At 43.1% G+C, this 12,558-nt stretch overlaps 1 protein-coding gene and 1 long non-coding RNA gene across 3 annotated transcripts in view; both read left to right on the top strand.

The window, feature by feature from the left end:
• The window catches only part of slc4a1b (solute carrier family 4 member 1b (Diego blood group)), an 80,949-nt gene extending 73,115 nt beyond the window's left edge, over window positions 1-7,834 (top strand). For both annotated transcript variants that reach the window (XM_060036492.1, XM_060036493.1), the window contains exons 15-18: window positions 4,780-5,021; window positions 5,344-5,513; window positions 6,609-6,782; window positions 7,200-7,834. In XM_060036492.1, coding sequence (XP_059892475.1) covers window positions 4,780-5,021; window positions 5,344-5,513; window positions 6,609-6,782; window positions 7,200-7,280 — 667 coding nt within the window. In that variant the 3' untranslated portion in view covers window positions 7,281-7,834. The remainder of the gene's footprint in view (window positions 1-4,779; window positions 5,022-5,343; window positions 5,514-6,608; window positions 6,783-7,199) is intronic.
• A 2,615-nt stretch (window positions 7,835-10,449) lies between these two features.
• Window positions 10,450-11,862, top strand: LOC132446315 (uncharacterized). The gene is made up of 2 exons (XR_009522808.1): window positions 10,450-11,459; window positions 11,574-11,862. It is a non-coding gene; the product is annotated as an uncharacterized LOC132446315 (long non-coding RNA).
• Window positions 11,863-12,558: the final 696 nt, after the last annotated feature.

Below are 12,558 nucleotides of genomic sequence, written 5' to 3'. Positions count from 1 at the left end.
GGGCAGCTGAAAGTAGTCGTAGTGAAACAAATGTTGTTTCGGCCCGGCATAATAATTGTTAAATAACAATTGTTGTCCAGATGGCAGGAGTGTAATTTAAAGATCACAAATGTAGAATCATCTAGGGGGTTATGAACTTATACTTCCATGGTCTGTAAACAATGTGACCTCTCGCTTATGATGCTACAATGCTAGTTAACGAGAATATTTCGTCATGCACTAGAGCGTGGCTAGGCGCCCATGACGCGGAAGCAAATCTCTCCTTGATGTTGCCCTGCGCCATTGAGCAGTTTTCATAGGAATGAATGGGCGGCCTTGTTTTAGTCCGCTGTCCTTTCTTTAAAGGTCCCATGACATGCTATTTTATGTATTCTTTAATATAGGTATTAGTGGGCAACTAACACAGTATTCAAAGCCGTTCCCTAAATTCAGCCGTGGTGCAGAGTTACAGCCACTCCGAGCCAGTCGCACATTGAGCTTCCCCCAAATGCGCTGTTTCGGTGGGCGTGTCAAGGAGGAGGGTGGGGGTGTGGCCCTGAGCAGCTTGCAGCCACCATGCGCTCTGTTTACAGTGGATGTATCGCAATGGCGAGCCGCACACAGCCTTTAGCCGTGTTCTGTAAATATTCTAGAACACACGGGAGTCCTGGAGCTCTATATCTAAATATTATCATATAGCCTACACAGATATCTATATCATATAATATATATTATCACGGCCAAAAGCTGTGTGAGCCGATATTATGAATCTCAAACGACCGCGTTGGGTTCTCCGACGTTCCTGGTTCTTCAACGTCCACATCAATGTGAATACACACACTGTAACGCAAGTGTTTCTTGTCGGTTCTTTGACGTGTCTTGTATTTCCACAACGAGACTGTCGTGGGGGTTATCTGAGCCATGGTTGAGAAGGAATTGGGGGAAAGGAACTTTGATTTGACTCGCTGAAGTACATGAACTGCGACATGCCGCCGGTTGCCGCGAGGCACCATCGCCCGGCAGCGGGCAGCCGGCAGCAGGCAGCGCGCGGTTCAGTCGACTTCAGGTTGATGTGAAAGTGGAAGAACCAGAAGAACCAGGCAACCGGCGGCATGTCGCAGTTCATGTACTTCAGCGAGTCAAACCAAAGTTCCTTTCCCCCAATTCCTTCTCAACCATGGCTTAGATAACCCCCACGACAGTCTCGTTGTGGAAATACAAGACACATCAAAGAACCGACAAGAAACACTTGCGTTACAGTGTGTGTATTCACACACACACATGTGGCGCTCGCACGGTCGAGTCTCATTGGCGGGCCAACGTCTCTGGGCGGGCCAGGCAGAGTAAGGGGAGGAGCTGAGATTCCTCATGACGTCATGAGCACAGATTTCCAAATCAGCGCGCTTGAGCCTCAGTTTTTTCAAAGGCGAGCAGAACAGCTAGTGCTCGTTTTACACCAAACGCAAGTTTTAGCCACTGGGGGACCATAGGCAGGCTAGGGGAACTCATATTTATGTTAGAAAACCTCATAAATTGAGATTTTCATGTCATGGGACCTTTAATAGGTCCATGCTTAGTACGGGGGTTAGAGGTAATTAGGGCTGCAACAACGAATCGATAAAATCGCTAAAAATCTATTACTAAAAGCGTTGGCAACGAATTTGGTCATAGATTCGTTGAGTCGCGCGATTAATACGTCACTCGTAGGCGCAGCACTGTTTACAGCTAGCCGCCGACAGGTTGGTTCATGGTTCATGCACGCCCACAGCGAGCTTTAGTGTGAGCGACCACAGCTTGTATTTTGGTCATATCTTAACACTGGACTATATAAAAGTGTTGTACCTTCACTGTATTTGGCTTAAAAAAACTCCTTCAACTCAGTATCCGTCAAGTCCATCCAAAAACTCTGTCAGCTGCTGCTGCAGACGGTGTGCCGACGGGCTCGGAGTCGGCACTGTGCACATCAACAGTCATTCAAAGCAGCGGTAGTAATCACACAACCGGACGGTGTAGAAAGTCCCGTCAGTTAAAAATAGTAATCCAGTTTTTAAATCCGCGTTAAAATCGGCAGGATATATAGCTAGTTAGCTTAAAAAAAAAGTAGCTAACAGTGTCAAATGTGATGTGTTCAGGTCGGCTCAGTAATATGATTAATGTGTTGAGATTTTGCGAAAAAGCAAAATAAAAATATTTTTAAATAAGTAGTAAAGATGGAATTATGACCTGTTTAACGGCCTATCTTGAGCTATGATCATCTAATCAGCAATTAAAGCAATAATACAAGTTCTATTTCAACAAAATAATAGAAAAGTATCAATAGTGGTTTCAATAACGACTTGGTTCGATAAGGAGTCTCGAAAATGGTATCAATATCAATAAAAATTAACGATCTCCTGTCATCTGAGAGAAATTAAGATGATTTAATTTATTTTTAACCGTTAGTATTTAGCGTTTGAAGAGCTTATCGGTTAACCATGTACATCCCTTATATACTTTAGGCTATATATATAAATGTATATCATACATTGTATGTTTTTTTTGTGTTATCCCAGTTATGTTTTTTTATCATTTAATATTACTTTTAATAGTTCCGGAACGTTGGAGTAATAACCTGGTGTTTTTACACTTCAGTCAGCACTGTGAATTTGAAGTAATGTTCAGTTTTTGAATAAAGGTGTGGCAATTAAAATCTTTATTTTTTTATCCGATTAATCGGAAAAAATAATCGACAGATTAATCGATTATTAAAATAATCGTTATTTGCAGCCCTAAAAATACACTGCCTACTAGGGTTGTGCTGATGGACGATGTCATCGTCCATCGTGATGTCTGACTGACATCACGATGGAGGGCCACCATCGTGATGGCACTTCTGTAAATTGTAATGAGATTACTTTACTAGTTACTGCATTTGAAAAGTAACTTCACTACTTATTACTTTACTTTCCCGTTTCTTAATTTACTGTAGATACATCATGGACAAACATCATTGCCCTATCATCACTTGTGTTTATTGTATAAATCTATACAAAATAGCATATAAAACCATATGAAAGAACAACATCCCTGTCTGTCCCCATCCAAGCAGACCATTACAATATATTGAAGGATACTTGCGGCATGTTAATGCAATAATTTGGGGGGAATTCAGTTGAACTAAGTAATTTAATTTGTCATAATGTAAGATACCCAACTCCGTCGTGTAGGATGCCCTGTTGTCTACTTTCAAGACTCCAGAAAGTAAGAGTTTGCTTGGATTTTCCCAGTGTAGTTTGAAAAATGCACCCCCTGCCGGAGACTTTCATTAGTTAATGCTGCAATTTTGTCCCGCCCACGGACGCTCTGCTTCATAAGGATACAAATCACTTTTGCTACACTTGTACCACATAGACGTGTTGCAAAAGTATCTGCAAGAAAAACAACAGCTGAGACTCGTAGCAGCAGATTCGAGCAGTTGTATCGATGGACTTGTGCTCGCTCATTAAAATGCTCATAGAACATAGCGATCTGTATAATTTCATTTGTGAGGAAATACTTCACAGATGTGCAACTTCTGATGCATTAGTTCACGTTTGGGTTTACAAATGGAAAACTTTTGTGCATGTTCTCAGATTATGAAACGCGGGTGTGTGAATGTATTTTGAACCAACTGCTCTGCAATGATTGTAGCAAAAGTGTCAAGTGCATGACTCTTTGAAGTTGTGATGCACTGGATAGGATGTGTGCACCTGTAACACAGACTTGTGAACTCGTAGACCCTATTTAGTGTTTACAATGGTAGAAAAAATATTTACGACTTCAAATGTACTGTTACACATTTGTGACTTTAGTGTACGCATACAAAATCTGCAGTTACAGGTGCTAAAGACTTTTGTACAATAATACCTTCATACTGCAGACACACAGGCAGCACGCATGCACGCACCACAACAGATCAGAACTTTACACGCAGGCAAACACGGCTTGGGTAACTTGTTAAAGCGCGTTACTATAGTTTAGTAAAGTAGTGTAGTTACCGATATTTTAAATGTAATGCGTTACATTACTTTGTTACCCAAAAATGTAATATCGTTACTGTAACGCGTCATCATTACCTCGTCATTTAACCATACATCTCTGCTTTCAATATCTTTCCTCCCCCTCCCTCCCTCCTCCCTCCCTCCTTCCTCCACGTCCTCTCCTCTCTGTCCTCAATACCCTCACTCAACCTCACCTTCCCTCCTCCTCCTCCCTCCTCATCTCTCCTCCCTCCTCATCTTCCTCTTCCCTCTCCCTCCTCCTCTCCTTCCTCCTCCTCCCCCTCCTCTCTCCTCTCCCCTTCCACTCCTCCTCTCTCCTCCATCCTCCATATCCTTCCTCCACCCTCCCTCCTCTTCCCTCCTACTCTCCTCCCCCTCCTCCTCTCCCCTCCTCTCCCTCCTCCTCCCTCCTACTCTCCTCTCTCCTCCTCTCCCCTCCTATCTCTCCTCCCCCTCATCCTCCTTTACCTCCTCCCGTCCCTCCTCCTCTCCTTCCTCCTCCTCCTCCTCCTCCCCTCCCTCCTCCTCTCCCCTCCTCCTCCCCTCCCTCCTCCTCTCCCCTCCTCCCCCTCCTCCTCCCCTCCCTCCTCCTCTCCTTCCTCCTCCTCTCCTTCCTCCTCTACCTCCTCCTCTCCTTCCTCCTCCTCCTCCCCTCCCTCCTCCTCTCCCCTCCTCCTTCCCTCCCTCCTCCTCTCCTTCCTCCTCCTCCTCCTCTCCTTCCTCCTCCTCCTCCCCTCCCTCCTCCTCTCCCCTCCTCCCCTTCCTTCTCCCCTGCTGGCAGCCTTATCGTGAGTAAGCCTGAGAGGAAGATGGTGAAGGGCTCAGGCTTCCACTTCGACCTGCTGCTGCTGGTGTCCATGGGTGGGCTGAGCGCCATCTTCGGCATGCCGTGGCTCAGCGCTGCCACCGTGCGCTCCGTCACCCACGCCAACGCCCTCACCGTCATGAGCAAGGGCCCAAAGCCGCAGATCCAGAGGGTCCTGGAGCAGCGGGTCAGCGGGGTCCTGGTGGCGCTGCTGGTCGGTATGTGGTCCGCTGAGGGTGTCCGGGGTCCTGGTGGGGCTGCTGGTTGGTAGGTGGTCCGCTGGGGGGGTCAGCGGGGGTCCTGGTGGGGCTGCTGGTCGGTAGGTGGTCCCCTTGGGGGGTTATACCAAAGAGGAAGTACCCCTCTGTGGAAAGAACATTCAGAAGATGAAAGTTTTTGCAATTGTTTAGACTGTAATGCTAACCAAATCCATGAAAAAGTCTGATTTGTCCCTGTCTCTTCAACCCCCAGTCACTCTTTAACTTGCCTGTTCACTCATTCATTCTTTCCTGAACTAGTTGGCTCATCCCCCCCCCCCAGGCCTGTCCATCCTGATGGAGCCCATACTGAAGATGATCCCCATGTCCGCTCTGTTCGGAATCTTCCTCTACATGGGCATCACCTCGCTGAACGGCATCCAGCTGTGGGACCGCATCCTGCTGCTGTTCATCCCCCAGAAGTACCACCCTGACGAGCCCTACGCCACCCAGGTCAGGCCCAGAGAGCCAGCAGAGGATCTAACGTCGCAGACCTTTTCACTGCTTCTTCTTTCTTAAGATCATTAAGTTCTGCATTGCTTTTTATTGGTTATATCGATTTTGCATTTTGAAATGCTATTATTACTGATTAAAATGTAATATGATGTAATAGTTATAATAACATAGAAGTCACAATTTGTTTATCACTTCTATACTATTCTAACAATAATATCATGCTACAAATACTGCAGGTTTCATTCAGACCCTGTAGAGACAGCATCGAGTAAATGTTTAATGAGAGTAAGGCCATGGCAAGAGCTACAAGATGTGTTTGAGACAAGAGTCAGCCCATATCATTGAGAAGCTACAAATGTTTTATATTGATAAAGTATGGAGGGACGAATCGGTAGCAAGATGTAGTTTGCCATTTAAGATGATAGCAAGAGGTGTGTGTGTGTGTGTGTGTGTGTGTGTGTTTTTGTGTCTGTGTGTGTGTGTGTGTCTGTTTGACTATGTGTCCGTGTGTGTGTGTCTGTTTGACTGTGTGTCTGTGTCTGTGTGTGTCCGTGTTTGTTTCTGTGTCTGTGTGTCTGTGTCTGCGTGTGTGTGTCTGTTTGACTGTGTGTGTGTGTCTGTGTGTCTGTGTCTGTGTGTGTGTGTCTGTGTGTCTGTGTCTGTGTGTGTGTGTGTCTGTGTGTGTGTCTGTGTTTGTTTCTGTGTCTGTGTCTGTGTGTGTGTCTGTTTGAATGTGTGTCTATGTCTGTTTCTGTGTGTGTGTGTCTGTGTTTGTTTCTGTGTGTCTGTGTCTGTGTGTCTGTGTCTGTGTGTGTGTCTGTTTGACTGTGTGTCTATGTCTGTGTTTCTGTGTGTGTGTGTGTGTCTGTGTCTGTGTCTGTGTGTATGTCCGTGTTTGTTTCTGTGTCTGTGTGTCTGTGTCTGTGTGTCTGTTTGACTGTGTGTGTGTGTGTCCGTGTTTGATTCCGTCTGTGTCTCTGTGTCTTCCTGTCTGTGTGTCTGTGTCTTTGTGTGTGTGTGTCTGTGTCTTTGCGTGTGTGTGTGTGTGTGCGTGTGTCTGTGTCTGTATTTGTGTGTGTCTGTCGTAAACAGGTTAGCACAGCCAGAATGCACGTGTACACGACCATCCAGGTCGTGTGCCTCGGCATTCTGTGGATCGTCAAATCCAGCCCCGCCTCGCTTGCGCTCCCGTTCGTCCTCATCCTCACCATCCCTCTGCGCATGTTCATGACCGGACGACTGTTCACCCCCCTGGAGATGAGATGTGTGAGTCCATGATGCCCACCAGGAGCTTTACATTAGCATGTTATTATCATAGGACACCCATACACTCACCACTGTTGACATTGGACTGGTATTCTTCTGTGTTCTTCAATGGTCCGCTTTGCCAAATATAAATAGTCCAACTACTGATGTTTGGAGGGTTTTATGGTCATTGTTGCACAACGCATTTTTGTGTTATGTGTCTGAAGCTATTCTTTCTTGTATTAGTAAATCGTGTGATGGTTCTCCTTTTTAATATGCAGTTTGTTAATTGAATATATAGTAATGTCTTATTTTTAAAATACAACTAATAAATGATATTTATATATGCATATACATGCATACCTTTAGCATAGAGTGACCATATCACCACCACACCAGTGATCCCCCGCTGACCCTGATTGTCATGTTTGTCTCTAGCTGGATGGAGATGATGCTAAGGTAACATTCGACGAGCAACCCGGACAAGATGTATACTACGAATCTCAGATGCCCTTGTAGACAGAAGAAGATCAGTAACCTAAAAAGGTCTATATGTCCTATTAGTATTTCTGATCATAGATGTTAATTTCTATGCTTAATTTAAAATCACTTCTTTAGTTCTAAAAACGTATTAACTAAAATTAGACATTGTCAAATATAACCCATACAATTACATTTATATTTATTTATCTTTATATATTTTTTTGCCAGACAAACATTTGGAGATCTTTATAATTTGGTTGCAATGCGATTCTCTTTAATATAGCAGCTTGTTTCTTTCATTTGAATTACAATAGATACAATAGATAAAATGTGAAAGGTTCAAATTTACCCCTTAATGATGTGTTACCATCTCCCAAATGTACAGAAATGCTATTGTTGTTGTTGATATTGTTGTTGTTGAAAATCGCAGTTTCACACCGAATGTATTCCATACATGTTTGGCACATACAACTCAGCATTACATCTGTAATATTTCAAACTGAAACATTGTGAGGGTTATTTTTAAAAACGCTTGTTTTATTATGTTCTCAACCTGTGGTAATAAAACTACCTCCTACACAAACAAAGAATGTTGTTTCAACGTACCTGTATTTAGATTTATGCTCTGGATGGATGAATGGATGATAGAGAGATACCTTCTCACGGAGGTTTAGAAGGGAATGAAGTGGTAGATAGACTTAGGAGACAGATAATCTTCCATTATTCTAGGCCAAAGGACACTGAGATCCAAACCATTGCATTGAAAAACGCATACACAATAAACCAAAGGTAGTTCAATAGGAAGTCACCATAACATAGTTAACTATAGGACACACAGGACTTAATCATACACTTTATAAAAGGGGAAAATGCACATCAGGGACATGAACAATGTTCTCAGGGAGGGAAGGGGATACCTTACCAAGGAAACAGATTTTGCATACAGAATTGTGTTCATCATCATGTATTTATTAATATATTAACCTACCGACACCTAACGACCCTTCCGGTAGAGCCCATGGGACCTATGAGATCGAAAAATATGAATGGGTTTCATTGGAGAGATGGTAATTATTTTCTGGTCCCAGTCTTTATATGCCCCGGATTACACACATGTTGTTTGTGGATTTAAATGATAATTTTTCATGCAAATTCGCAAAAAATATAGATTATGTTAGGTTTTGTGTGAGGCCGCTTTGTGAACTACAGCTCTTCACTGCTCTCGACGCGAATGATGTACGTCACCACCCGCACTTGGAACTCCGGTACAGGCATGGCGATCTCTGCTCCACTTCACCGCTTTTTTCCAAGGGGAGGATAAAAGCATCGAAAGAGGTGAAAACCATTATAAGTTGGGGCATGTGGAGAGTTTCAGTTATGACGAAGGGGAGATTGTCGGTCTTGTCCAGGCCAGTCGCAGGGAGCGTGACGTCACATACGAAACGTGTAGTCTTTCTCATTGTGTTTTCTCTACAGCCTTTAACTGAACAATTGCACAATAAACGGTCAAACTCTTGACATCCAGGGCATATAAAGACTGGGACATGAAAATAATTACTTTCTCTCCATTGAAACCCATTCATATTTTTCGATCTCATAGGTCATGGTCCCATGGGCTCTACCGGAAAGGGCGTGACCTCACCACTCTAATGGTGTGTTCCTGAATCCTCGAACGCCAGACTTCCAAGTTGAAAGTCGAATATCTCCCAGCTTTCTTAAAGGAGCATTTCACCGGTGGAACCATGAATATGTATTGAAATTGGGTCCTATATGTAATCGAATAATAAAATAAAATTCTAATTTGGTGCTGTTGTAGAATTAATAATAACAACTTATCTAATTCACTTCAACTAGCTAAAATAGATGAAGAGTTTATTGTCACCCGCAAACGAGAGACAACAAAGCCGAATGGTATCCTCGAATACACACTACTGAATGAATCCCAGACAGCTCCTTATATCCCCGAATTTTACACAATACAAAGTTGGACTTTCCTCAAATATAGAATTTCCCATCAGGGTCATACTGTGTGGATGTCAGCATTCTCTTATGTCTTCTGAGTCCCAATGTGACCTTAGAACATATATTATCCTTATACAAACAGAGATGATGCACACGTGTGAATGTAAGCATTGTCTTCAGAGAGTACATCAAAATGGGAGTAGACTGGACTCTCTGACTGATGTGCCACATGGCCCATCAGATGGGAATGAACTGGACTTACTCACTGGTGTCACATGGCACATAACATCTAGGCTAAAGGTGATCAGCTCTTTTCCACCATTAAAGTATATATATGATATGTAGGCCTAATAATAATCATAGTTTAACATAGAATGTAAGGTTAATTTCCACCACATATCCCCCCTTTGAGGCTTGCCCAAGCCTCAATCAAAGAAAACAATAATACCATCTCTATTACTTAAATTATCCCCTGTCCCCTTTATCAATTAATTAGTCTATGAGATTATGTGCCTGGCGATTGGATCAGAATAGCACCACATCTGGCCATCTAGAAAAAACACCACTAATCTAAAGCAGGAATCTCAACCTGCATCCAGGGATTGCAACCTGGTGATGAAAAAGATTGCCAAATGTGGTGTATTATGTCCAATACTTTTGACTCCCCCAAAGTATTCATAAAAAGATCAGAAAACCTTTCTAAACATAACACCACAATGTTTCCACACTTAGAATACAACCAAATCAAATGTGTACCTAAAATACCCTCATAAAAATCATAACAATATGTTTTCAGCATGCATTGAAAATCATCATTCTCCAAAATATGTGACATAATAATAAACTAAAAATTAATATTTTTTAAAAATATGCGTCATGATAATGTACCCAAACATGGACATTTCAGCATTTGAAATCTTGAAATTGTCTGTAGGTTTGCACGGAACTGAATGGCTCAGGTGATCTTCATGTATTGGTGCGCAGGATACAGGTGGGGGGTTTTGGACAAGGTCATAGATGTTGCTCCTGTTGGCTGAAATCAAGCCTTGTAGATCATGAGGCCGGCTCACATGAAGAGGTTACTAGCACATTTCGTGAGCCTCCACCTGGTGTTTGAGATATCACAGTCCAATGTTCGTCCCTCCTTGGCAAGGGCATATTTTCTCAACCGTCCAGTAGGATCGGGTCGGGCCTCTTTTGGATCCTCATTTGTGCTCAGAGGTTCAACTGGATTTCCATGACACCTGGTGCTCCTTGAGCGCTCACTGCTCACAGGCTCTCCATCCGTCCTGAGAAGGGGTTATTAATTCCAGAGTTCTCTGCCAACTCTAATCTGAGGCACTATAATCCTTCCAGCGCCCTGGCCACCGACCCATCCGGAGCTCTGTTGCTCTGTTGATAAAAGCACAACATGTTGCCCCTATCATCCCACACACCCCTCTTGGTTCTGCCAATGCATAACCAAGACTAGCTTAATTTGATAGATCATTCGGGAGGTGTCATCTAATTGTTCTGATAGTCCTTCTGCTGTATCCATGGTAAATTTGACAAAACATTGCTGATTTTATATAAATTATACAATCAATATTTTTGTGAATGGTTGAACACAAAAACAGAATTCATTCAAACCCCTGCCACTATTTGATTGCATCATGTGGCTGTTACTCCTTGCTTGGCAGACGTAGTTTGTAGGCTCCGGGTGTGTCTGCATCTGGCTCTGGAACTTTGCGTTTCTATTGTCGAAATACAAACTCATGTACAGCAGTTAGTTGTTCAAAAACATATTTCCTTTGATTCTATTTTTAATTGTTCTAATGGAAGTCCCTTATGGGGACCTTGAAATGTAAGTGAAAGCATGAATCTAACCGTAAGCCTTACGTGCAAAGTTAGCTGTGTCATTCTATTAGATTTGTATGTGATAACTCAGTATTGCTATAGATATTAATTGATGTCTAATTGATATCTCTCAGAGAGATACAAGGTACTCACCTTGCTTCTGGAAACATTGGACCCGAAATTTGTATGTGTTTTAAATATGTTTGTATTTATAATTGATAATACCTCATTTGTATTCCTTATTTAATGTTTTATGTGTGTATAGATGTGTGTGTGTGTGTGTGTGTGTGTGTGTGTGTGTGTGTGTGTGTGTGTGTGTGTGTGTGTGTGTGTGTGTGTGTGTGTGTGTGGATGTGTGTATATGTGTATATAGATGTGTGTGTGTGTGTGTGTGTGTGTGTGTGTGTGTGTAGTTGTGTGTGTGTGTGTGTGTGTGTGTGTGTGTGTGTATGTGTGTATACGTGTATATAGATGTGTGTGTGTGTGTGTATATGTGTGTGTGTGTGTGTGTGTGTATGTGTGTGTGGAAAGTTATAAAGATAATAATTGCATCTAACCAGTTCTATTTAGTGCTTGGAACAGTGTTTGCTGAATATACACTGGCCCATTGTCTGAACTTATCTCTGATTGAATTTCAAACCTTGGCATGACTTCTCTAGTCAGAAACTTGATTATTGTAGCCGCACTTTGGTCTTTTGATGGGACTGCTTCTACCCATCTGCTGAACCTGTCAAGGATAACTATCATGCACAACATGTCAACATAGTTCATGACCAAATGTCAAAATGGTCCTTCAGGTGTGGGAATGTGTCCCAATGTAGCAGTGATTGTTTTTCTTACATTGTTTTTTGCACATAAATTATACTCATTTAGTTGGTTTATCAATTATTGTTTGCAATTATGGTGAAGAAAAAGCCTTGTTTTCTAATTCTCCTCAACACTCCTCAACACCTCCCCCCTTGCGCAATGGTCAAAACCATGCGCATTTAAATTATAGGCGAACCTAACAACGCCGTCGGTGGAACCAACGTTGGAACGCCTAACCCTAACCATCCGTAAACTAAAACCAATCTATTGGGAAGGGAAATCGAAGCCAGCATATCCAAAACCAAAGGTTGATATTGGTGGGTTCACCATCAGCCGCCTTGAAACCACGCCGTTACCAAGTCATGCACTAAACCGAAAAGATTTCATGCGGCAATAGGCCTTTATACCTCAAAGGTCAAATAAAACGCAACATGCTCTGTTCCAAGATCCACCACCTCTGCTGCTGGGGCTGCCATATCTGACTCCTGTTCCCCCTCCACCTTTGACCCTCCGGCTCTTCCTATGATGGTTGCAGTTTGTCACTTCATGATCAAGTGAGCCAGTGCTCACAGTGACTGCCAAGTAATCGTGACTGTGCCTGTTTTAGGTTGTCCCGGGCTTCAAGGTGGGATCTTACCCGTCGTTGGCTAACCAGCCTTCCATACTGGCTTAGTGCAGGATGCCGTGCCTGGGATACAATCATTCCCCA

Source organism: Gadus macrocephalus, chromosome 18 (assembly GCF_031168955.1).
Source record: "Gadus macrocephalus chromosome 18, ASM3116895v1".
Lineage (NCBI taxonomy): Eukaryota > Metazoa > Chordata > Actinopteri > Gadiformes > Gadidae > Gadus > Gadus macrocephalus.
The sequence above is the reverse complement of the archived record's forward strand: the minus strand, read 5'-3'. Positions and strand labels throughout refer to the sequence as shown.